Source organism: Apis florea, unplaced genomic scaffold (assembly GCF_048593485.1).
Source record: "Apis florea isolate Af1SG1 unplaced genomic scaffold, ASM4859348v1 contig_1615_pilon, whole genome shotgun sequence".
In the NCBI taxonomy this organism is placed as follows: domain Eukaryota; kingdom Metazoa; phylum Arthropoda; class Insecta; order Hymenoptera; family Apidae; genus Apis; species Apis florea.
The window spans coordinates 5,328,317-5,354,965 of NW_028256416.1; the positions used below are offsets into that span (position 1 = coordinate 5,328,317).

The window sequence follows — 26,649 nt, forward strand, 5'->3', positions numbered from 1 at the left end:
AAAATATACGATACTTATTATGTAATAAACAATTTTTTTATGCTCTTAATAATAATAATATGTGAAAATTTCATAAAAAGTCATACATACAATCGGAATATTGAAAAATAAAAAAAGAAAAAAAAAAGTCATGCAATATTGAATCCTATTAAACATTTATTACCTCATCATTAAAAATTTCAAATTTTTGAAGCACATTCTCGCGATGGATCGCTGTAAACGCACACATAGAGCAATGAACGTAGCGCAAGTTAAAATGCGTCGTGTACCTTTTTCAAAATCGTTGCATATAATTAATACGAGCATTACATTTCATACAATGGAAATAATAATAACAATAATAATCGACGCATTGCTTATCTATGATTAATCCTTAAGAGAAAATTTAAAATATCAAATACATAAAATTGTTCCTGTATCTTTTAATTTAAATTCTATGTTTTTTTTTAAATACACTCGTGCCAAGCTATATCGCAAATTTAGCAAATAATATATGTATAATTTTGCTTACTTTTGCTTGCTTGATTTTTAATTCTTTCGCTCGTTATCTCTCACTCATACTTCGATCATACAATTTTATAAATTTTCTTCGTTAGTTTTTCTTCATTTTTATCTATTTGTTTATTCATTTATTTTTTTACTTGTTTTCACTTGTTGTCTGTTCAAAAGCTAAGCGTTTCTTTGCGCTTGCAACGTAATTTTTTATCAATTATGTCGTATTACTTTGAGAGATACACTTTGCGTTTGCTCTCTAAATAATTCGAGTATTTCTTCTGTAATCTCAAGTTTATCGCTGCTTTTTAAGGCCATTCTCGTTCTGAAAGACGGATCATGGAGATACGAAAATGTTCGCGTATATACTCGCGTGAAATAAATTACTATCTTTGCAAAAATGAATCAGGTGCATTGATTCAAAATCCAATGTTCAAATCGAACAATTTTTCGCATCTCCAAAATACAGTGGAAACAGAAATGAATATCATTGTCGTTTCATTTATTCGTAATCATATTATTTCTCGATGATTATTTATATTTTATTTATATTTTCATATTGTGTCGTTTAAATTTCAAATTGCAATAATTATAATGACATAATGCATGTATTGTTTCATTAAGTTAAAAAAGAAGAAAAAAATCGAAGGTATGTATAAAACTTAGGAAATTCAATTTAATGCGTTTCGTGAATCAGTTTTCGACATACATCATATATCGTTTTACATTTATGATCGATACAAATAAATGTTAACAATGACTTGGAACAGATTTGAAACAGTTATACTATAGATTATGCGTTCATACAATCTATAATTTCGGAGAACTACAAGGTACGAAAGGACAAACCGACGAGATTTCATCTATTTATCGATAAAAACAATAATGCATTTACAAACAAAAAAACACTCACACATTATTGAACATAGTTAACATAAAATTACTGTATAACAAACTGGATTCAGACAACTTGTCAGGTAATCTGCATCCAAAAATATTTGTTCATTTTTTCCTTCGTATTTTGAGATTTGTCGATGTTCAAAGCTCTACCGTTATTTTAATTACGATAAAGAACTATGACAATATATGAACTGCTAATTCTGTTTTCATTCTTAATAATTACTTTTCGTAGAGTACAAGTTATTCAAGTGCATTATTTAACGTACTTTCTATCCTAATTATACGTGCGAATCTTTTTAATGAACTCTCGGTGAACGTTTGTAACGAAATGAAGGCGAAAATGTTTAAATAGCTTTACAAAGTAGCTTATCAATTATGCGAAGGGTACTGATACTGGCTCACAAATAGATAACAAACTGAAACGCACTTGGACAATTTGCTGTCGTACTTTTTATAATGATTGTACAAAATGTAAAGTTAATATTCTTCCTCGTCATCGGGCGCGAGACCATCTCCTTCCAATTCTTCCGGTGGTGCAAATCCTTCCTAAATAATTTAAAAATAATAATAATAATAATAATAACAGCGTAATATAATACAGTTTTGGAATTTGATATTACAGACATAATAAAAACTCTGTGTCTATGAAAAAAAAAAAATTAAATAAAAATTCCTATAAGGATTGTTGTTAGATGAAAAATTTCGAATTTTGAAACCTATTTCCCGAGAGTATAGAAGTTTCTATTGTAAATTTATCGAAATTCTCTCGCATACCTCTGTCGCATAAAGGACTTCTAATATTTTCTGGACTATTGGTGGAGGATCTCCGTTATCACAATCTTGGCACATAACTTCGATATCACGTAATTTTCCAAAGTAGAAATCTCTTTCTTTTTCCAGTCCTTCCAAAGACATTTTTAATTCCATTACCTGTAAAAAAAATTATACAATAAAGATATAAAATTATCTTTATTGATGTAACAATAGTTTAATTTTCCTATGTATACTTGTGCACTGAGTTCTTCAACTTTTCCAGCTTCGCCGCGATTGCCAACTCCTGTTTTCGCTTGTGGACGAGCTGGAGCTTTGGTAACTAAATACAAAATTTGATATATTATTTTTAAATATTTTATTTTTTTATTAATAATTCTACAGATAAAATATAATTAATATATTTACATATATTACAAATCACAAGTAATTATATTCTCTTAATAGCAAATATTTTAATATTAAAATAATACTGTGTAAACATCTTTACAAATTGTGTAATTATGTATATTAATTATAAAAATCATAATAGTTTATAAAGACAATTTTACAATAGAAAATAACATGCATTAAAACAATTATGTACAACACTTATAATTAGCAAACAAGAAAGCATTGACTACATAATTTTTCAAACATTTAAATAAAGAATGGACAATTAAAATTATAAAATTTTTTTTTACAATTTTAAACTACCTTTCCTTTTGAACTACCTTTCCTATGTTATTATTTTACAAGAAATTTTTTTTAACAAATTTATTAGATATCCTTCTCTAAACCCTTGAATTATAAAGATCTAAAGAAATAAAGAAACGAGCATAAAAAATATATAAAAAAAAAAAAAATAATAATTACGAGTGTCGTTTAATGTAGGTACGGGAAGATCCGTTGTATGTGTCTTACCTGAAGCGAAATTTTCTTCATATATTACTAGGACTCACAAGCTTATTGTTCTTTTACATATATATAGTTTAAATAAACAAAATTTGCATAGAAAAAAATAAGTAAATATTTGACTATATATAGCAATTTCTAACTTGTTATTTATAATTGTTATTTTGAAGCAGATCATGTTGATTGCAAATTAAAAGAAAGTCAATGTTAATTTTATGATTATTTTTAAAAATAATTATTTAAGTTATGTTTAAGTTTATAGATATAATTTTCAATAATTTTAAAAAAAGTTGTGTGAAATAATGTACCAATACGAGCAGCTGGTTTAGTCGAATTTACATCACGTGGAGTAGTGCGTTTTGTATTAGTGCCATGTGGTGCATTACTTCCACCAGAACCCATGGGCTCTCCTCCTCGCATAGCAAGTGCATCGTATGGTTCTGTTCTGGAGTAGTTTGCATCGAAAAATTTCTTGAACCATTGTAAAAACTCAAAGTTGTCTTGGAACCTGCCTTTCACCAGTTTATCAATTGGAACAATCTGTAAATGATTGCAAAAAAAAAGCGTGTGGAACAAAATATATTAAATGAACAAAATAAAAACTGACCTAATTTTTTATAAAAATTCAAAATATAAAATAAAAGAATTAAATATGTTAAAAACAATTTAAAAAAATAACAAAGAGTTTTAGGAATTTTTATTAAATTATAAATTTGATAAAAAATTATTAAAATATATATATATATATATAAAATATGTATGTATATTAAGAATTTAATTGAAAAATAATGTAAATTTAATGTAAATTTTAGTAAAATTCTAAATTCCATATCATATTGTATATTGTATATAAACAAAGCTTGTGCTTCCTACAATTGATATAATGAAGATTAAAGAAAATCCAGCTTGTTCTATTCTCCTAAGACAATCTGTTACCCCCCACTTGAATGTATTTATAGATTGTTAAAAATAACAGTCATGATACCATTCTACTACTACAGTAAATAACTATCTTAAAAATTGTATTTATATGTTGATGAAAATAAACAACATGCTGTTTATATTTAAATTATATGTAATAATTACTATTGCAAAAATAAACATAATGAAAAAATAAATATTTGTTTATTTCTAAAATGATTAAATAGTATATAAAAATATATTGTGCTATAAATAATTTCAATTTGCATAATTATAAATTTTTATGTGATTAAAATTGCAAAAGCAAATGGTGCTTTCTACTATTAATATACATTAGATACTTTATAAGTGCAATTACATATGATCATAATAAATTTTGATGCAGCATTTAATTACATAATTTTTCAAACTGTATAGATAAAAATATATTACATGCAAAAAGCAACATTATTAAATTGACACATCATATTATTGTACCCTGTTGGCGAGGGGTAATGTTACGTTGTTGTGTATGCTTTTGCTGCATTTGCGTCTGTTTTGATTGAGGTGGTAAAGGTACCAATTGAGGATTTGATAAATTATGAGTTCCATCAACACCAGAACCCAATGGTATACAACCACGTGCTTCATAAGCATCATACTCGCGGCCATCATAATTTGCATCAAAGAATTTCTTGAACCATTGTAGAAATTCAAAATTATCTTGAAAGCGGCCTTTTACCAATTTGTCCACTGGTATTACCTGAACCATTTTCATAATAATAAATTTAATTATAATTTTATGCTTATTGCACTTTGTATAACACTTTTCAGTGAAGCAACATGATTCTATATATTATCATACAGAGTATATCTTGGTTCATTACTTTACCTTGATATAAGTAATGTTGTTTCATTGATATCTACATTAAACTATTATATTTTCTAAGTTTCCTAACAAGTAAAATTTCATAAATATAAATTATGTTTTTAGTTTTCATAGTATTATTGTCAATCTTATATTTCCTGACTAAAATTAAAGTTACACAAATATTAAAACATCTTAATGATTGAATTTGAAGAAATTCTTAAATAATTAAAAATATTTTATATAGAATTCATAATATAAACTCTATATACATTTATATCACTTACTTTATCTACATTCATCTTTTTGAAACCACCTTGTAAAATTTTAAAATTCTGTATATATTCATGCTCAAGGTTAGTCTTGAACTTGACTCTCTTCAATGGCACACTTCCAGGGAATAGCATGTCCATGAATTGACAATAAACAGCTCCAGTACATAATTCTTCAATCTTGGTGAATGATGATTGAAGGCAGTCATTTACCCATGCCAACATATCATGTCGACTCAAGTTTTCAGTTGTCACATTTGTTGCATAAACATTAACAGCCATATCTGTATTCTTCCTTTAAATAACTAAAATATAATGATTCAAAAATTAGAAAAAAATAAGTATGAGTATGAGTAAATTATGTTATCAATAACTCGTATAATGTAAAACATATATTAACATATAGAAACAATCAAAAGTTCAAAAATTATCACTTAATACAATGACTCAATATAACAAATTAATCAATTATAAAATAATTACTGATATCATTTGAACGATTGATCTCGAAGTAGACTTAAAAGGAATAACATTCCATTCACTTTTTTGGCTCGAAACACTGACCGACGACATATTCGGGACCTTTCTTCCACATGCCTCGATTTCAATGTATGCATATTTTTGTAACACATAACATTAGTAATTGATTCGAACCATAAAAATAAATTTTGGAATCTTTATCCTATTTTTTTTACATGTAAGATATTTATAAAATAACTTACCGAGTATCGCGGAAACACCGTAACACTAATCGGGAGTGGTTCCCGCACGCAAATGACAAATGTATACTAGATCGTTCAAATGCGCATACAACGGAAATTTCTAACGGTTTCTTCGATAATGATTGGACGATACACATGTACTGCAATAAATATTTCACCAAAAAATCGAACAATTGTCACGAATATTTTTCTTTTGTGCTTTTTCTCAAACACATTTATTTTTACCACGTATTCGATCTTGCTATTCTATCGAATCGACCGCGTAGCAACAAAATTTTCATACGTCTGTCAATGGAATTAACAAACGAACACAACCACACTTTGGAGATTTCAGATACCGGTAAAGAAGTTCGTTGCTCCGAGATATGTTCAAAATCGAAGAATTCGTGATAGCCGTTAACAGAGAAGATAAAATGTTTAATCCTGACTCACAAGGTGTGTACCATTTTGCGAAGTCCACTTTATATTCGCCAATCACAGCAGTTTTCTTGGACAAGATGATATTAGATATATACTTATAGAATTTTATCATTTTTTTATCATTAAGAATTAATATTTTTGTATTTGATATTTTGTGGAAATATTTCAATTATATATGAATGAAATAATATAAATATATTTTTTAAGGAGGAATAAATTAAAACTAGTTATTAAAAAATGTATGATTATCTTTTTGTGTAATAAATATTTAAATACAGTACAATAAATAAAACAAGATTTAGCTTTTCCATTTAACTGATGGCAATCGTAGCGCGCTTTCCGCGTAAAAATATTCTTCAGATTGTGGTTGTAATTTTGTTTTATATTCCATCAATGCAGTACGATCTGCTTGTTGTACAAGTATCTATGGAAAAAAATTTTTATATCAATTTAACTTAATATATGAAGATTAATATATTAATTCAGCCTATTAAAAATAGTACTTACATCAATGGCTATTCTAAAACAATGCATATTTTTTGATAATTCCAATCGCCTCTCTATATTATCCACATATTTTAAGTATTTCTCAAGTACTTCAGAAGGTGCATTATTATTATGCAATATTTTTAGCACATCTTCAATAGGAAGATGAATTTGTAATTTTTTACTTCCTAACCATCCCTAATAATTATTATTAAATTAATAATTATATTATAAAATTATAAAATTGAATTATTGTAAAATTTTATATATTATACATTATACATTATTATGCATTATTATATTTTATTTTAATACAAAAATCCCACCTTTGTTAAAAGTAATCGATCAACATCATCCCATTCAGCAGCTGATGCTCTAACTTCTAATGCAACCTTTTGATATTGTTTAGGAGAGACATCATGTTGTTGAGATAAAATTGTAGGAGACATTAAAGTATTTTCTGATAAATTCCAATGATCCTTGCATGCATGTTTTAAACAATTAAGAACAGATGAATTTAATTCAATATTCTCGTTTCCATCTATTTTTTTCACTGCCATTTGCCACTCTAATAATATATTAATAAATAAATATATATATATATATATATATATTTTACATATAATTGCATATTATTTTTAAGTGATTTTTGTTACCAAGTAATTTTATATAAGATTGTACAAATGAGGCTTCTTTACATTCAGTTAAAGCTGAGAATTGTGTTTTATAACTATTTCGAAGTTTATTTAATAATCTATCAGGATCTCGAGTATTTTTTATAATAATATGTAAAGTTTTCATCTAAAATATAAATAAATAAAATATAATAGAATTAACAATTTTATTATATATTAATATAAAACTTACAGCAGCATCCATTGATTGTCCTAACATTCTGAAAAAATTATAAATTAATTAGAAAATTAATTAAAAAATTATTCACATTATTAATACATACGTTAAAATATCTGTAATTTCATTTATTTGTAATCTTATAGAAAGATATCTTATGTAAACATTCACAGCATCAGGTCTTTCTGCCAATATCCTTTGAACTAAAGATCTTTTAAGAGTTTTTGTAAGAAATAAAATAATCTAAAATATAATTTCTTTTATTTATTGTATATAAAAAAAAGAATTCAAAAAATTATAGAAATAAAAAATTACTATTAAAATGGCATTTCCATCGCCATTTATTATCGCTGTATCTAATAAGGCAGTTTTACTGGCAAGTGATTTATATTGTTCCAAAGAATATGGTTGACCAAGTAAAATTTTCCTAAGAGTGATATCTGGTTGTACAATAGCTGCTTCTGGATGAAGATTTTGTAATTTATCTGTTGCTAAAACTATGAAACAAAATTTTCATGTAATGAATACATCTATTTATATTATTATTCAATAAAAATAATGAAAATTCAAGCATATTGCATTGAATATTTTGATCTATATATAACTTTACTGACATACTGCAAGAAAGCGTTTTTTCCGAGATAATAGATAACATAGGCTTAAGTGGTTGATAATCAGTAGAAGTTTTTAAAGATCCTTCTGCTGTTGACGTATTAGAAATACCAGCCCATAATTTATCTGTATCAGTTTTTGATACTCCAAACAATTGATCCACCTATTTTTAATATTATTTTATTAAAAATTATAAAAAATTAGTATTAAAATTACTAACATCAATTTTATTAACTTAACCTCATTATTTTCAAAACAGAAAGATCGCTTTTCACTACTGTACCAAAAATCTTCATCATCTTTAGCAGAAGTCATGATTTTAGTTTTGTATAAATAATCTACGTATTTATTAATTATACTGGAATATCTAATATATTAAATCATAGACGATAAATATGACATAGACCTAATATCTTATGGAATCTTATGTTTCATAAGTTGACGTACCAATTTTAAAAAAATAAATTCTTTTATGCTTTCTATAATTTAAAATAATATAATTCTGAATATAATTTGTTGTTAGAATTATTTTTTAAATTATTTTTTCAATATTAATATTCCAATTCTTAATAATAGAAGAAAATTTCAAAATATATTTATTTCTAAAATAGAAATAATTTGTAATTCTTAAAAATAATTTGTTATACAATTTTCTATACAATTTGTATTAAATAAATTAGTAATAGCAAATTAGTATTTGCATTTTTATATTTTTTTTTTTATTTCTATTAAACATAATTTGAGAACCATTGTGCACAACTGCTTTAAATGTATTTGTTTTGGAAGATTTGTCATAGAGATATTTTGGTCAATTTTTAATCGTAAATAATTTTAAAGAAAAAAACTTCACACTCACTGCCATTATTTCATTATATTTTTTTTTTATTTTATTTTGCTTTATGAAAACATTTTTTAAATTTTCTATAATATTGTCTAACATCAATGTAGAACATTTGATCAATTTTAATCATCATAATATGAAAATATAAATATTATCAATAATATAAAAAATATTTTATATCACAAATTAGCACAAATTAGATAATAAAATAATCATATATCATTTTTCTTAAATATATTTATTTTAATTATAAGAATACAAAATTAAAAACAAATGAAATATTACATACCCATAAGATCAATATAATATACAGATATCCTATGTAATTTTATGAAAAATTACAAGAAAAGATATAAAAATATATAATATATATATAATATATATATATATATATATACTTATGACATATAAAAATTCAATTAAATAGTATTAAATTTAAAAATTTTTAATCAATGAATTAAGCAAGAAAGACAATAAGGATAAATCAGATATCGAAGCCGTTTCTTCGTGCGTATTATTATTTATGCGAACAAATATAAACAAGGAAAACAAATAATAGAAGAAGATAGAAATAGATTAAAAATTATGAAATCAGCGCCATCTACAGAGTGCCGCAAATGAAACTATATATACAAGGATAGCAAATAGAAAGAAAAAGATAGAGATAAATTAAGAATTGTCTATTAGCGCCATCTCTCGAATATCAAAGGTATCTCTTTGGATGAAGGATAAAACAGAGTCAGAATTAAATATTAGCGCCATCTTTTAAAACTGCCGAAAAAACATACTTGTAAAGTTACTCACAAGATGGTGCTGATAGATAATTCTTATTCTATCTCTATCTTCTTCTTATTATTTGCTATCCTTTATTTATTAGTTTCATTTGCGGCACTCTGCAGATGGCGCTGATTTCACAATTTTTAACCTATCTCTATCTTTCTCCCACTATTTGCTTTCCTTGTCTATAACAGTTCGGCACATCATATATACGAAATTTCACTTGAACTATTGAATACACTTTCATTATTTTTCTTTCAAAACTACAATATATTTTAATCTTTAATATAAAAAATATTAAATTTAAAATTTTTGCTCTTACAATGTATCTCTAAGATGACGATTTCGCGAAACATATTTATATAAACTATTTTACAATAATTTTTATAAATACAATCATACAAATATAAAATGCAATATTATATATATATATATAATATGTACTATAAGATACTTTCTAGTAGTTTTATTTCTGATTTATAATTTGATATTGAAATTTAATCTTAATTTCAATTTTATTCTGCGATTAATATTTTTCATGTATAGAATAAAGAATGCATCAAACGTTAAATCTATTCTATACCTCGTCTGAGATCGCATGTAAATTTTCTTCTTTTTTTTCCTATATTTCGCAAGTAAATTTTATACATATTTTATTATTAAAGTATACGTATGATAACAATTTATACTAATGGACGTAAATTTAATGATAATGAGGTAAATTAAATAACCATGATACAACGTACGATCTATTTATTATTTACAACAACGTACCAATGTTACACAAAATGTACCACATCTCTCTTTTTCTCTCGTGTTTTTATTTAAATCACTTATCACACAATTTACAAAACGTCGCTCATTCGCTCGACATTTAAATTCAACTTGATAAATGGACTGCATTTAGAACTTCTTCTCAATATTTTTCTGAGCTTTCGTACTTTTTCGGGCGAAATAATGTACGGGAAAAGGAAATTGCGAACGTTGGGGAGAGTCTTTATGGAAATGAATTCTCGAACGCTTTATGCCTCATGTTTTTAAAAATTCGTTCCATCAAATGGTTCTCAATGAACGAAGTGAAATTTCGAATATTTTAATATCCAATCTCTTCAGAGAAGAAAAGAAAATTTTATTACATTTTCCTTTCATTATTTCTTTCTTACGCTTTGATCGTTTAAAAATTAAAAATTTACGATAAAGAAAAAAATGCAAAAAATTACTGTGCACGTAAAATTAAAAATTGTATCTAGAATCTTCAAAATTGAATAGAAATGAAATAAACGTTATTAGAAGACATAAGCGTTCACAGTTTCGAGATTCGACTTGTGAATTGCGCGCGTAATTTAAATACTCGACACTCGAACAAGTACATTTCCGAGTTTTAATACAATTCCGGGGGAATTCATTCGCTTAGAAATACAATTTTTTAACTCGTTAACATAACATTCAACATTTAAAAAATCTAATAACTGTACATGCGTGCTTTAACGAGTCCGAAAGAAACCTCAACGTTAGGTCGTTCACAGTATATTGTCGATTTAGTCGAAGTATTCATACACGTTAAACTTCACTCTTCTGATCTTACGTGCACGATTTGATTTCTTTCGTTTCTTTTTCCTTATTTTACAACAAACAAAATATACTATATACTTTACTTGCAACAACAACTATCCAATCATCCAGTATTAAAAATCCATCGATTTTTAACACCACACCTTCGATAATTTTATACCTTCCATAAAATATTAAAATATTAGCAACTATTCAGCTAAACAACGATAGAAAAAATTTATTAGGAATAACAAATTCGAAAATTCTTTCCAACCTCTTCAGGAATTATTTCTTGTTAAAATTGTAAAAAAAAATATAATTGTTCTTTTATTCGAATCGATTTAAAATATCTTTAATCTCTAATCGGAAAAAAACTTTTTAGGATATCTTGCATTTCAATTAAAAATTCTAATTTTTTTTTTTTTTTTTTTTTTTTTTAATATAATCGACAATACGTTGGCACGTTATATTTATATAAAAAATTATACTTGTATCATTATTCCTCAAGAGGTTAAAGAATCTTCGTTTCTCTTCTAGCAATGAAGCTTCGTAAAATCTTCAGTAAAGTGTAATCGAATCGAGTAAATCGAGAAACAATCTCTTCTCCGATCAATCGGAGCGTAAAATTGTTAAAATTCCCGTAGATCGCGAAACTTCCAGCGGGAATAAAAAAGAAAAAAAAAGAAAGAAAGAAAATAAAAAAGAAATTGTACGGCTAAATTTCTAATACATCCCCATAAACTTTCTCGAAATAAAAGTTAAAAAATTTACTAGACGTGACAAATGGACAAAAGTTTAGGGGTTAGTTTTCGGCCACTAAAATCTCGCCTGCGAGAAAGAAACCAGTAGTTTTAAAACCAGAATATAACGATCCTCTTCGCGATTGGTTTTTTTTTTTTATTATCATTTATTTATTTATTTATTTTTATTTTAGAACGTGACTGTAAATGCTTTTCCATCTATCTCGTTTTTTTTCCTCATTTTTTCTACATTGAAAAATAATTTTCTTTTTTTCATTTAGCGGTTCTCGTTGATCTTGATTATTGAAATAAAAATTTTTTCTTTCAATCTCTTTATCTTTGAAATTAATTTGTAACGTTTTTCTAAATGCTCAATATCAATGGTACATGCAAATTTTTTAAATTTCGAAAATTAAATTTTACCTGACTTGAAAAGAATTAAAGAATTAATGAATTCTATTTTAATCTAAAAAGAGAAATTTAATAAAATGTGATAGATGAAAAGCACGTGTTTTTCGTGGTACACACACAGATGACGAGCATGGACAGCCGAAAAGATGGACGGATGGCTGTTGTGATGTTTCTTTCAATTCTTTTTTTAATTGTTAAAGTTAAGAAAGAGTTTGGACGATTTATGCCCCCGAATTAGAACGTGAACCCTGCCTCACCATGGTTTTTGATTGCACTTTACTGACCGTAAACATTATGCGTGAGAGATTTTCAAGAAAATCATAAATTATGTTTTGTTATCGGTCAAACATTTGTTGCCCTTAAACACGAATAAAAAAATTAAATGTACCGAAAAATATTACACGTTCAAAAGAGAGTTAATAAAATATTAATAATTGGAAAAAAATGCTCGAAATATATATAATACAAATAATCGAAGAAATTTTGCGAATTTCAAAATTAATTACTAAAAAAAAAAAAAAAAAAGAAAAAAAAAAAATGAAAATTCATTGAGAAACAACGAGTATCACAAATGGATCATGAACTTTTGTAATTAAAATTGTAATCGGTCAGTGTGCATGCGTGAAAATACACATAAACGATATCTATTCATATATACGAATGTAATCTGTACGCGCACCTTCACCTGTGCAATGGACAAGTCGCGTGTGCGCGCGACACCCACACTTATACATCTATAATCGCGTGGACAAAACCGCGCACACGTAATACAGAGTGTTTTTTTAAAAAAAATTTATAATTCCTCGAATCGAAGACGCTATTGAGCTTGACATTGCTGTTCTACAACATTGCGCGAATTTTCTGTTCTCTTATTATTCTACTCACATACACATTCGTTTATATGTATATATATATATATACACATGTATATATGTATATTGATCTAAAATCTATACAGGATAATCCATAATATATATATATATTATAAATATTTAGAATTATAATCATTCTGTATATGCTTTTTATATTTTTGATAAAAAAAAACAATTAATTTTTACAAAATTTTTTACAATATATATATTTTAATGAGAAAGATATAAAATTTAAAAGATGTAAATATCTTTTCATGTAGAGATTAAAAAGATTAATCATAATCAAATTTTTTCAATATAACAAATTTTAAATTTACACTGTCTGAACAATTTTTAAAAATATCTTAATCCATACCAATTGTATTAATTTTTAAATAACATATACATTTTTATTCCGATAATTCTTTTTTCTATCAATAACAATGATATTTGAAATAATCATAATATATGGATCATCCTGTATATTGATTAAACAAAACGTTATAACACATTGAGAATTTCTCTATTTAGAATATGCTGAAGAATCTTCAATCCGGGGTGTTATATACTTTACAGAAAAAAAACTCTCTGTATAAATATATATAAAAGTAACTTCATAACATACAATAAATCGTATCTTTTTTGGCACATTTCGTCAACTATAGGATTCGTACACCTATTTAGGTACACATACGCTTTTATACTTGTCACCTGGTGTATACGCGTATGCATGTATAAATATATATATATATATCATATCATATATACCAACTCGCTTTAATCTCTAATAGTCATATATGTATATAGTAGAATACGTACAAATATTTCATCGGAGCAACGATAGTGTATTCTAAGTACCATCTCTCCTTACATGTATCTGTATATGTATATATATATTTATATATCTACATTTATATTTCTTTACTTTCCGTATTATTCCATTGAGTGTGTTTATCAACCCTATCTACCTCTAAAAAATTATAAGAGGAACGTAACAATCTGTTATTCTCCGATATATTATAATATATTACGTTTTTTGTGTCGTTAAAACGTCACGCGCTTCGCCGAACAGGGAATAGGCTTGGCAAGCGTGGGAGTTGCACTCTCTCGCGAGTCTCTATTTTTAGTCTCTTTTTATGATCGTCCCTTATTAGATCATGTGGATTTTTCCATCAAAGAGATTTTACTGATAAAACAGTGCGAAACATGGAAAAGGATTAAAGGGGACGTCACGTGACGCTAATACGTTTATACGCATGCGCATAAATATGGCGGATAGTGAAGTGTGAAACGAGTTAAAATGCCGCGTTATTCTGATTTTTAAGTTACGTGTCGTTGATTTTGAAAGTTCGGCGAAAATTTTTGTGGGAAAACAATCGAAGAATATTTGTGATTCGCGTGATCGAAAGCGCAACTCCGTGGACCCATTCAGAAAATCCGGCCCGCAGTCGGAATATATATTATATATATTTTTTGTTTTTTTTTTTTTTCTTTTTTTCATTTCTACTTAAGTATCATATCATTCGATAGGATTTTTCGCAATTCTTTCGCTTAATTTTCTTCGTTTTTTTGGTTTTTCTCTTTTTGTCTAAATAAATATATCCACGAACAAGGCACTGCTCGACAGGCAGAAGTGTGCGCGCGATCCGTTTCGTCGTTGTCGGATGTTCGGATATAATACACCGTGTGGTAAAATTCGCAATCGATCTGTCGAGCTTCTTCGAACCGTTTCCTATCGCGAAACGTCGTAAAAAGTGGTCGGGATGCGTTTAGAATATTATCTGCGTGAGTGTGAACCATTGACGACTCTCTATCTGAAGGAAACCTTATTTCTCCTGATGTTGGAAAGTGGCAAATTACTCGGATCTTGGAGAAAATGAACGTTCCGAATTCGCTACAAAATAAAAAGAATAATCTTTCTTTTAAATCTAACAAAAAGGCATAATCTTCTTATCTTGTGTTTTGTCGATAAATAAAAGAGAAATCAAAATTGAATTAGATAATTATCCCCAAGAACAACTGCGAATATTGGTTGCCAATTTCGCCCTGACAGAAATAGAGGGCGAGGATAAAGGCGTGGCAGTAAACCAGATCAATTGTGTTAACTCCTCTGATTCTGACCACCTCATACAGTTCCAATTCTACGATCACCTCGAGCACCGATCAATCTTATCAGAAGAGTTAAATGCGACCGACAGATTTGCCATTATTCTCGCCTCAAATTTCCTTCAGAGTGAAGACAAACACTGAACGTGGTCAGAGAGTGTTTCGCCCACTGGCAGGTCGGCGTGCGTTATAAAGGGAAGCACTTGGTCCGTTTCTGGGCAACGGTGGATCGGCAGTCGACCTTAGAACCTAGGGTGAAACTCTCCGGCTTGACTGTCTCCTCGACAGAGATCTTCCCGAGCCTCTTTTTCACTCGGAAAGGCGTTGATCTGGGGGATATAATCTCGTAAAGATCGCTAGTCCTCCCTTGAATTTGCACCCTATCCTTCGGACTGCTCGCCCTCTGATCGATAGGAATCGCGATATCGACCTCGACGCAGTGATTCTGACTCATCTCCTTCGGAACGTTTCTCTCCAAGTCGTTGTCACGCTCCTTCTCGTTTATTTCATCCGTTGGAGTGTTGAACACGTCCGACGAATAGCTTTTCGAGTCGCATATCAACGTCAAATCCGAGTAATCGATCATTTCCTCGGTCTCTGAAGGCAAATTCCTGGTTGAGGCCAAAGAAATAGCTCTAGCCTCCGACCTCTGCGGTTTCTCGTCATCGGCATAGTCCAACGATAAACACTTTTTCTCGAACAGAGCCGGGCCAGGAATTTTCCTATCAGATTCTTCGCTTTCCTCTTCTCTCTGTTCCTCTTTCTCTTGATCTTCTTGCTTCCCATCCGACTGTCCTTCCTCCGTTTTCTGCAACGAATTGATTACCTTTGATGGACGGCGAATACTGTTCTCCCGCTCAACAGACAGACAGAATTCCTTGTCGGTTAACAAAATACGCTTAGGCTGTCGGACCGGCTTTTTGTCCAGCTCGAGATCCTTCTCCCACGATGGAGTTTTCAACAAACTCTTCACTTTTCTCAATTCAGTCAACAAGTCCATCGTCTCCTGGGACGGTTCGTGGAAAATCCTTCTCTTTGGTCGTCTTATAGACGAATTGGAATCTAATTCTTGATCACTAGGATGATCTATACCTTGCTGTTTCTTCAATACCGATCTAACTGTATGGACTCGTACTATCTCGTTCTTGTCGTCAGAAGTCGAATCTGTTTGCATCTTGACGGGAGACGAGCCTACCGATTCTTCCTCTGTTTTCAACGCAGTGTCTTTGCAACTTTCGTCACAAACATCTGACGCGATGTTATTTACCTTCAATCGTTCTTGTTGCCTTCCAATTATACTTTGAACACTACCTCTCGTGCGTCTTTTGAAATCCGCATACGTTTCAGTGGGTATTTCATGGTACCTAAACTTATCCTGAAGTTGTTTAAACGTTTCCCTCGTGTACTCTTGGCCAATCTTATGCGCCAGATAATCCTCTGACGATGCTTCTCTGGCTTTCTCAATCTGATTACTCTCTTGATACCCAATGGAGGCAACAGAACGATCCTTGGACAAAAGATTATCGGAGGAGATACCTCGTCTCTCGAACTGCGCTTGTTTCCCTACCTTTTCATCTTGAACTTTATCATTTCTGTCTAACAAATCTTCGTATGTCTGCCTTCTAGTCTTCAACGGAGAATAAATGTTCTTCTCCGAGGAGTCAGCCTGTGAATCCTCATCTTGACCAGTAAAAACGGATGAAATAGGACGTTTCATTGGCGAATTGGGAACACTATCTTGAGTCTGATCAATGTTCTGAGAGCTTTGGATCACTTTCCGATGCGCGGGCGTTTTCGGTGTCGACGAGTCTCTCTTGAATTGCCATTTCTTTTTCGGCGAATTTCCCCAACTATTAGGCTCCTTGTCAGAGCCAACGCTAGCATTCGTAAATATGATCTCCTCGCTGGTCGTGACGCGACACTTGAGCAATTCAGCGCCGTTGCTAACTCGTTCCTTCGTTTCTGGTTTCGGTGATTCGTTCGTCGCAGTGATCTCCGATGGCAAAGAGCTAGGTCCGGAATCCAGAACGTCGTCCAAAGAGGCACCTCGAAGAGGATCTCGATTGTCCTTCACTTGAACGGTCGAGTCCAAGTCCTCGGTCTCAAAAGAATACATCTTCAACAAAGGACCCTTTCCAGACTTCCTTCGTTGAATATCGAACGACTGCTCCAACCTTGTACTCTTCTCAATACCTCCTCTCCTCTCCTCCGGTTTTACCTCTTCAACCTTTCTCGCATCTTCCATACAAGTTTCATCCCACCTTTCGATCCTCCTCTCGTAACGCGGAGTCTCGAACGTGAACTTGTCCAACGTCTTCGACGATCCAATCTTATCCAAGAACGGCTTCTCCACCGCTTTGCTAGGTCCTATCTTCTCCAAATAAGGTTTGCCGATAATCTTAGGCGCCAGCTTCGCCAGAAACGGTTTGTCCTCCGTCTTCGAGATGCCGATCTTCTTCAGAAACGGTCGCTTCTTCTCTTTGCCCTCTTTCTCGAACGATCGATCGTTCAGCCGTTCGTTGCTGTAGCTGGACGAGTTGTCGCTGCTCTTCGACCTCGCCCTTTTGTTCCTCGGGTGTGGCGTCAACGGTGTCCTCGGTGTCCTCGGCGTGAGGGACGGGCTGGGCTCCTGATTCGGACACGTTTCGTCCAGCAGGGCAATGGCGTCTCTCAGGTCCATGTACGCTTTCCTAGGTGCGGCGCTTACCGTGGACGGTCGTGGTAGCTCACTCTCGATGCTGCTGTTCCTCGTTGACGTGGCGTCTGGCCTCATTTCCGTGTCCATGCGCGGGTACGAGGGATACGAGCTCCGATCGAGTCCCGACAAGGAGTCGATAGTCGTGTAATCCTCGAAGTGCCAGGGTATTACACCGAGGTCTTCCGGCCTTGCCGCGATACTGTGAGCCGAAAACAACGCGTTCTTGCTGATGGCGCCCCTGTTGCCGCTAGAACCGGTCGATTGTTGGTCCGTTTGTGTGGTGCTCGACGACGTGCCGGAAACACTGGCAGCTATTTCGTTCGGTGTGCTGGTACTTGGCACCTGGCGACGGTAGCTGGTGCATGTGGCGAAGTACGGTAAAGCTGGCCGCGCTGTCTCCACTATGACGCGACCTTGGGCGCACGGGACCATAGGTTCGCCATCAACCGGGGCTTCCTCCGGAGTCAACGGCAGCGCCGCCCCGCGGCCGAACTCGATGAACCACAGCTCGTCCCTCAACTCGCTTTCTCACTTTTTCTCGTTCATGTCCTTGTTCAGGTAATGTAGCACGTAGTGCAATACCAGATCGTAACAGTATTTGTACTCGGTCTGCAAGATATTTGGGAAGAGTTATAAAAGGAGTTTGTTTGGGACTAGTTTTCATTTTGTATTTTCATCGCGCAATGCGTTACAAGTTATTTTTCGTTCAAATCATTGTAGATAATCCCTTTTTTTTTCTGAAGAGTTATTAATTTTTGTTGAATTGGATAAGAAAATATCGGATTCTGGCGTAAAAAGAGTTAAACAATTAGAACAGAAGGTGAAAAGAAATTCGACTATGATGTTCGACGTTATAAATTGCAAGTAATATCCTGTGTCTAATTTCAAGGAAACCATTCTCAAGGAGTTCACAGTTCCAGTAATTACAACAAGTATATACTAGTATATACAAGATCCTCCATTTCTTCCTCCTTAACCACTCACCATGTTCTCAACGAGTTGAGGCCTGTGCCTGCGCACGGTTTTAACTGCCTGGAAAATGTCCACTTCCCCGTGTTGTATCACCTGCTCTATACACGCGTTTGCGGCACAATATACGCCACAACGACTTCTGCCATCCGGGGAGACCACAGCGACCGGTCCATAATCAGTCCGTTGCCTCCATCTCTCCACCATATTCATCAGCTCGACCAGACTGTTTGTCGATGTCGGAACCTTGTGACCCATTGGCCAACAGGTCAATTGGAACAGCTGAACTGTCTTCGGTGGAGCCTTCACGCCTGCCATTAATTCGGTCAACGACACGATCTTTTTATTTATCCTAAAAATCTGTGAACACGTATTTATTTTGTGAAATTCTTCTTGCAATATATATCGACGATTATTTACGTGTTATGAAATTTGGGTAAAAATGTGAAAATTCGAATCTTAATTCTCTTTAGAATGTATGATGATGAGATGTATAAAATTCTTGACAGAAAGAACTGTATAACTTTGTAAATTATGAAGAAGATTCCTTTGAAAATGTTCTAAATGTGGACGTTTATATCATATATATAAATATATAAAAAGAAAACTAAATATTCAAAATATAATTATAGCTTCATTTTTTAAATTGTATTCATAAAAGTTTGATTCTACACACACATATATCCATAATCTAATAATAATAATACATTTCCAATACAAATAATTAAAGATATTAATTAATAAAACTAAAAGAACTATATTTTTTATATAATTTTTTTCTTAAATTTAAATCAAAAAAACTTCAAAAATAACAAAAAGAAAAAAAAATATTGCTTCTTACCCAGGTTTTAATATTCGTATAATGATTGTGACTGATGTGATCAATCGTGAACACAGGACCGTATTTCTTCGAATGCTTTCCCTCGGGCCAAAAGCTGGGAAAATTGGTGGAGCCTGGAGGTGGTACACATAGTACTACTACAGCGGCACACTCGTAATCGTAAACTAGGGACCAGAACTCGCCGCACGTGTGTCGAAGAGGCCATTCAGTCACGATATATTCCCTGGGTTTCGTGTAACCCTGTCAAGAATGCTCATTTAGAAAAAAAAGCGAACATCTTGTTACATGTTCGTGGAATAAGAATCAAGGAAGGGATCTTCTACTACGAGGTGATGTGGTTATAGGAGTTTCAAGCATATGCAGTTGATGGGATGCAATTTGAAATAGAAGAAATAAGAATTTTTTTTTGTAAAAGTTATCAATTTGTTATGAGTTTGTAAAACGTGAATGAATTAATAGTTTAGTAAAGATAAATGTAAGGAAAAAGGCTTCTGTTATTAACATAAGATATACGGAGATCCTAGAGTGATTTAAAAATATAGATAAAAAGTCGATGTGCAAAAATTCTGAATGATTTATTGATCAATTAATGATTAATTGATTTCAATCAATGAAAAAATTTAAAGATAGAAATTAATATATCTTTTTTAAGAGATATGGATTAATTGGTTAAGAAAAGAGTAGCGTTAACATGAAACGAATATAAATCTCAAACTTACATCTACAAACACAGCATTTATATAATCTGTGTAACTGTTACCCTGGAAGCTGGTGAGGTATGGTCGAAAGTTGTCAGCTAAAGTGAAAAATATTACTTCATGAATAAAATATGATTGATATGCGATAGATACAACATTTATCATTTATACATATCCACATAATACAATTTAATAAAATATTTACATATCGCGATTAATAATTTATATTCCTTGTAAAACGAAAAGAAAATATAAAATATAATTTCTAAAATATCAATAATAAAATACACGAAAAAAAAAGATAAAATTCAATACTTTTTGCAAACATTCCTAAAAAAAAAAAAAAAAAATATAGATAAAAATTTAGAAACAAAAAAAAAATATGCGGCCTCCTTTTTTCATTATCCGCATATTCATGATAAGCAAATATTTACAAACGCTTTGATTTTTTGTACTCCGATTACTATTTTCTTTTTCTTTTTCTTTCTTTTTCTTCTTTTTCAAAGAAACATTCATACGTTTATATGGTTTTATAGACGGAAACTTACGCGGCACGACCAACACATCCCTGTTCTTTTCCCTGTTATCGGCTCTGTGGCCCCCGGCGCAGTCCCCGATCGTAAAACGCGGCGTTTGCTTACAAATTTGCTGATACTCCCGTTGATATTCATTCATCTTAGTTGGGTTTTTTATACTTTTCTGCTTGAGACGCTGCGACAGTTCCGAGACCGGAAACCACGAGGTACCGCACACCACGAACTCCTCCAGTGTATCGTACACGAATTTATATTGTTCCTGCATAATAATGAAATGTCGTAAAAAGATTATATGACCTTTATCACGATTCATCATTGTATGGATCGTTTGTTCGACATTTCTTATTTCTTAGTAATATGGAATTTTTTAAATAATCTTAGACGAGAAGAAAATCTGGTATATTCGTAAAAACTTTTTTTTTCAAATTAATAATAAGAATTTTTAAATTTATTATTACACTTAATATATTCGACAATATTTAAAATTACACGATTAATAAAACTTCACGGAAAAGAAAGTTTAAACCAATATCTTCCCTTTCTTTGAACAGAGATAAAGAGACGCGATCGATATCGCGAATTTACCAAGTTCTCGATAAGTCCTCTTCTACTTTGCCGCAACTTTTTCAAATAGCCGAACACGTCGAAGGCGTCCTCCTCCTCGGCCAGTTCCATATTCGCGTCTATCGCCAAGTACACGCCTGATCTTCCTCCACCGTCACTTTATATTCGCAATGAAAAAAAAGAAAAAAAAAAAAAAAACGAGTGTGATCGTTTAACACACGTACGCGCGAAATATCGCGCGAAATCATTGAAATTCATCGGTAAAACACTCACTTGCAATGCACCACCATCGGCCCAGACTCGTTCTTTATGGTAGAGCCGACAACTGCCCTCACGCGCCGACGGAATTCTAAAACCGCGTTTCCGAATGGACACGTGTGCGAATGCCATTCCGTGTAATGAAACTGCAATAACGTTCTTTCTTCGGTTATCTCCTGAAATTAAACAGTGATTCTTTTCTTTATTTCTTTCCTTTTTTTTTTTTTTTTTTTGAAATTACAGAATATATTATAGATGGCGAGGAGAGTTTATTGGAATATTACATTCGAAATGTTATAATTTAATTTTGATGTTTTATTTTTTTGAAATTTGACAGAGAAAAATATTTTAAGATTTGGTATAAATAGAATTTTTGAATTTTGGTATTTATTCTTTTGTATTATTGTATTGTATCTTGTATGTTATATTGTTTAGTGAAAATTATTCAGGAAGGAGTATTAGTGAAATTTTGCTCATTTTAGTGCACGATTAATACGTTTTTTTCTTTTTTTTTTACTATTGTCAATGTCATAAATATGTGACATTTCAAGTGAAGTAACGCATACACATCGTCGGCAGTTTAACTCGAGTTTTAAACGATACTCCACTGTAACTTACATCTATGTCAGCCATGTTGATGAATAAAACATTCGTTGCAGTCAATGTTTTAAATTTGTGTTAAACATATTGTATAACTTTTCTCATTCATAATATATGAAATCATCCAATTTAAATTCATTTTAAATAAAGTAAAATTTAAATAAGATATTTTAAATGTACAATAATTTTTATTTCTTTTTCTCATTTCTACGGAATTCTCTTTGTTTCTATGTTACATTCCTAAAAATATTTTATTTCAATAATATTTTATCTATTTCAAAATGATTTAACTAATAATCAGTATTCATTCTAATTCTGTTATTTTGAAATTTTATATTCCTTTGCCTCTATCGTTTCAATTAAAGTATCTCTAAAGAAATAGGCATCTTTGTTTTAATTCTTCAGAAGAAACATCTCCATAACAATTAGATGAAGCATCCTTAAGAAAATCTTGTTTCTATTCTGAAATATTCTGATTGTATACTAACTATACTCCTACTATTGTGATATATATTTTAAATATATTCCTATACAATCCATGAAAATATATAAAATATGAAAATATATCAATTGCAATTCTATTATCTAAAACCACTATTTTAAACTATTTTATACATCTTATTATTATATCAAATACCATATTTTCAAAATAATTTATAATTACTTCTTCTTCATCATCTGAACTTGAACAATGTTCTATACATTCTATCGTATGACATAACAACAACAACAGAATGTACAAATGAAGAATTAAAATTCTCATTACCCTAATTATTTCTCTGTAACAGTTAGAAATAAAGCAAAATTATACGAACCAATTATACGAAACTATTTTGTCTAAACTAACACGAACGAAATGTCGATGAAGTTCTTGCTCCATTTCCGGCAAGTTAATAAAATTAAGCCTCGTGTAATATGTATTCGAGCAAACTCATCATCGTTTCTCGTGTATCGTTTTGAAACATTCACCCAGTTTCGTAAGATGAATACTCTATCCACCAGTTCCTCCAGCTGGTTAATTTCGCCAACTTTTTACCAACTTTCATCCTAAGCGAGATTCCTTCCACGGAATTCAGAGACATCCTCTGTAACCTTGTCTTGTCTACTTTTCGTTTTGGGGAATAAGTTTCTGGATTGCGCGAGATCTTGGTGGCAATCTTATTATCGAATCGACGATCATTGGGATCTGTAGTCCTTTTGCATTATAGAGAATATGTTTCGAAATGCATGTAATTTGTGGCGAAGAAGTTTTTCAAGGAAAAGAAAAATTGAAAAAATTGGAATTAATTTTGAAAGAAATTGTTAAGAGGATTGAAGAGTTTTCTTTTCAAAGAGGATTGGAAAAAGTGGAATGGAATAATTGAAATTGGATAATATCGAAATGATGATAAAATAGCGATGATAAATATAATGAATAATAGAATGATAATAAAATAATTGAAATTCAACGATGAATGTGTGAAAAAAACAGGATTGTAGAAAAGGAAAGTTAAAGATGAAAATTTGAAGAGAAGTGAGAAGATACGAGATTTGAATATTTAGAATCGAAGAATTCAGTGAATTCTTGGAAAAATACTCAATATTTATTAAAAAGAAATGAGAAAGGGAATTAAAAATGCAAACATTTATGGCTAGTATGCAAGATTGGTATTCTCGAAGAAAAATTGAGGACACAAGAAGAAATATAGCGGAATAAGGGATGCAAAGATTTTATGCAAGAGATTTTATCGTGAAAAAAGTCATGAGTGGAAGGCAAATTTTTCAAAGAAGGAATATATTAAAAAATCATTATCAATTTTTCAAAAAGGAAAAAAATATCAAAAAAATAATATCAATTCTCATCGTAAAAAAACGAGAATTTTTAATTCTTCTTCTTTAATTTATTAACGTTATTTACAAATATTTAAGACTACGAAATAACTTATGACTTACACGTCAGGAACATTAAGCACGCATGTACAATACGTTTGTGTTCCACATTTGTCAATGTTTCACGTACAACGTGTAAATCTTTAAAATGGAAACAGGAAGCAAGCATAGAGTATGCACCAAAGTATCAAAAAGATGTGCCGAGGGAGAGCAAATCAAGGAAATCTTAAAAAGGGAATGTGTGGTGAGATGAGAGAGACAATAATAAAGATAAGGAAAGATAGATTAAAGATAAGCTAATTGCATATGTCAGAACTTTATCTACTTAATTATAAGATAAAATAAAATTTCAAAAAATATATTTGTACCAACAATTAATATTTTCCTATCTAGGCAAAAGTTTAAAAAATAAACTCAGTGGAATTAGTATCTTCTTGTTTAATTGCTTGATATAAAATAAAAATATCAGAGAAAGGATCGAATAGTTGTAAAGATAAACCAATGGCAATATATAAGGATTTATCTACTTGGAAATAAATCTCTATAAAACGTAAATAACTATAAAACTTGTGAACACTCACGTCGTTTTCATTCTTCTTGTAGAGTTTTATCGTACGTATGTGGAAATTGGCGAGCTCCTCTTCCTTCAGAACGGAAACGCCGATACCGCCATACTCCTCGTCTTTCTCTTTGCTTGCAGGCCAATATTGGACGCACATCACCTGAAATCGATTTGTTAGATACTCGTTATCGCTCGTTCTATATCAACTATTTCAACGAAAAATCGCTCTTAAATCATCGTTTGACGAAAAACGAACTCGATCAAAGGGAAAAATTACGAGAATTTTAATTCAAAGTTCTAAATAAAAATTTATTTAGAAATTATCGAAGAAAAAAAAAAAGGAAAGAATGGAAGACTTAAAGAATCGATTCGTATCACTCCACATCTTTCAAAGTGAATCACCAATATCCAAATTTACACAATTCTATTTCATCGATTGATTATTTTCCTCGATTAACGATGCTGTAAATTATCTTCCCCGCTCAAATAAACATCATCGTTAGAAATCTTTCGGTTGTTCAACATCAACAATACCGCACGTTATTCCGCAAAAACAATTAGGAACAACGATCCATAACACGAAAAAATAAATAAACTCGAACAAATAGCGCGAAATCTAGTGGGTTTACAATTTCTTTCACGTCAACCCAAACATCAAACTCTCTCCCTCCCTCTTTATCTCTGTCGTGAAACCAATGAAAACCGTCGTTTCTTCGTGGATCATCATTATGGAGGCAAAGAGGCGCGGCTAAGTGAAGTGGCTGCTAACAACTTCCAAACTCGTTTACTTCGTCGATTTTCACCTGCAAATGCCCCGCTTCTCTTCATCACAGACCCCTCTCTGTCCCTCAATCGAGTTCGTCTCACTTTTCATCGTGTTTTCGCGATTCTTTCGTTTATTGAACGCGCGATTCGTGACGAAAGGACGAGGATTTCCTCCGGTTAACTGTGAACGTGTGTGGTGTAACGTTGCGCAAGAATCCGCGGGCCACGGTGTAACCGTGTAATTTCGCACACCAGAAATTTCCATAGAGATATGAAAATGTATAGGGTGTCTCGTTACATGCGCGATACGGTTTGAATGGGAAATATAAAAGTAATGGGAAAAGTTTTGTACATATATAGTTTATATACATTGGAAGAAATTGCTAATCTATTCTTATAACTATATTATACTGAATTTTAACCAGGTTATGTTTATTGCAATCATTGTGGATATTTATGGATTAAATATTTTCGTGGATATAATTGTGAAAAGATAATTGGAAATTTTTGCCATTAATGATTAGAAAAGATGTTTTTCAAAAGGTAATTTCCAAATTTTATTTATCTGAAAAAATGAGAATAATTATTTTCATAGTCGCAAGAAATACGTATATTCATCAATAATTCTTTAGATTCCATTTTGTCTAATTATATACAAACCAAACCGGTATTTCCTTTTTGAAATAGTTAATTAAAAATTATATTATCTTAATGATTTATGTATGCACATATATCGTTACAAAAATATAATTTTTCTTTTCGAATTCTATATAATTTTCAGAATTATTAATTTGGCTGTCACGTTTTATATTCTTTACACAGC

General features: G+C 30.9%; 4 protein-coding genes and 1 long non-coding RNA gene across 8 annotated transcripts in view; 1 reads left to right on the plus strand and 4 right to left on the minus strand.

The window, feature by feature from the left end:
- LOC147658849 (uncharacterized) overlaps window positions 1–26,649 on the plus strand; it is a 161,846-nt gene that overhangs the window by 70,222 nt on the left and 64,975 nt on the right. The gene's annotated exons all lie outside the window — the stretch shown is intronic.
- Eb1 (microtubule-associated protein RP/EB family member 1) lies at window positions 139–6,295 on the minus strand. Of its 3 annotated transcripts, XM_086902635.1 has the most exons (7): window positions 5,820–6,293; window positions 5,113–5,402; window positions 3,366–3,597; window positions 3,019–3,066; window positions 2,400–2,485; window positions 2,167–2,322; window positions 139–1,938 (listed from the first exon to the last, which is right to left on the minus strand). In XM_086902635.1, the coding sequence occupies exons 2-7, from the start codon at window positions 5,377–5,379 to the stop codon at window positions 1,870–1,872; spliced, it is 858 nt and encodes a 285-aa protein (XP_086758761.1). In that variant the 5' UTR covers window positions 5,380–5,402; window positions 5,820–6,293; the 3' UTR covers window positions 139–1,869. The 3 variants fall into 3 exon arrangements, with proteins under 3 accessions (XP_086758761.1, XP_012348239.1, XP_012348232.1); XM_012492785.3 differs by lacking the exon at window positions 3,019–3,066 and having other exon boundaries at window positions 5,820–6,295; XM_012492778.3 differs by lacking the exons at window positions 3,019–3,066; window positions 3,366–3,597 and adding an exon at window positions 4,456–4,720.
- On the minus strand, window positions 6,467–8,649 carry LOC100868968 (spermatogenesis-defective protein 39 homolog). Of its 2 annotated transcripts, none has more exons than XM_086902573.1 (9): window positions 8,430–8,649; window positions 8,196–8,352; window positions 7,893–8,074; window positions 7,684–7,820; window positions 7,593–7,620; window positions 7,382–7,526; window positions 7,052–7,293; window positions 6,747–6,923; window positions 6,467–6,663 (listed from the first exon to the last, which is right to left on the minus strand). In XM_086902573.1, exons 1-9 carry the CDS (start codon window positions 8,502–8,504, stop codon window positions 6,538–6,540), a joined length of 1,269 nt encoding a protein of 422 aa, XP_086758699.1. In that variant the 5' UTR covers window positions 8,505–8,649; the 3' UTR covers window positions 6,467–6,537. The 2 variants fall into 2 exon arrangements, with proteins under 2 accessions (XP_086758699.1, XP_086758705.1); XM_086902579.1 differs by having other exon boundaries at window positions 8,410–8,573.
- Window positions 15,512–18,717, minus strand: LOC147658850 (uncharacterized). Its single transcript, XM_086902492.1, has one exon. The coding sequence runs from the start codon at window positions 18,594–18,596 to the stop codon at window positions 15,654–15,656; it is 2,943 nt and encodes a 980-aa protein (XP_086758618.1). The 5' UTR covers window positions 18,597–18,717; the 3' UTR covers window positions 15,512–15,653.
- Ptp36E (protein tyrosine phosphatase 36E) overlaps window positions 18,589–26,649 on the minus strand; it is a 95,594-nt gene continuing 87,533 nt past the window's right edge. Inside the window, exons 7-14 of the mRNA XM_003690156.4 lie at window positions 25,081–25,221; window positions 22,046–22,206; window positions 21,794–21,929; window positions 21,221–21,467; window positions 20,694–20,770; window positions 19,975–20,214; window positions 19,149–19,493; window positions 18,589–18,773 (exon numbers count right to left, since the gene is read on the minus strand). Of these exons, the coding sequence (XP_003690204.1) occupies window positions 18,693–18,773; window positions 19,149–19,493; window positions 19,975–20,214; window positions 20,694–20,770; window positions 21,221–21,467; window positions 21,794–21,929; window positions 22,046–22,206; window positions 25,081–25,221 (1,428 nt within the window). The 3' untranslated portion in view covers window positions 18,589–18,692. The remainder of the gene's footprint in view (window positions 18,774–19,148; window positions 19,494–19,974; window positions 20,215–20,693; window positions 20,771–21,220; window positions 21,468–21,793; window positions 21,930–22,045; window positions 22,207–25,080; window positions 25,222–26,649) is intronic.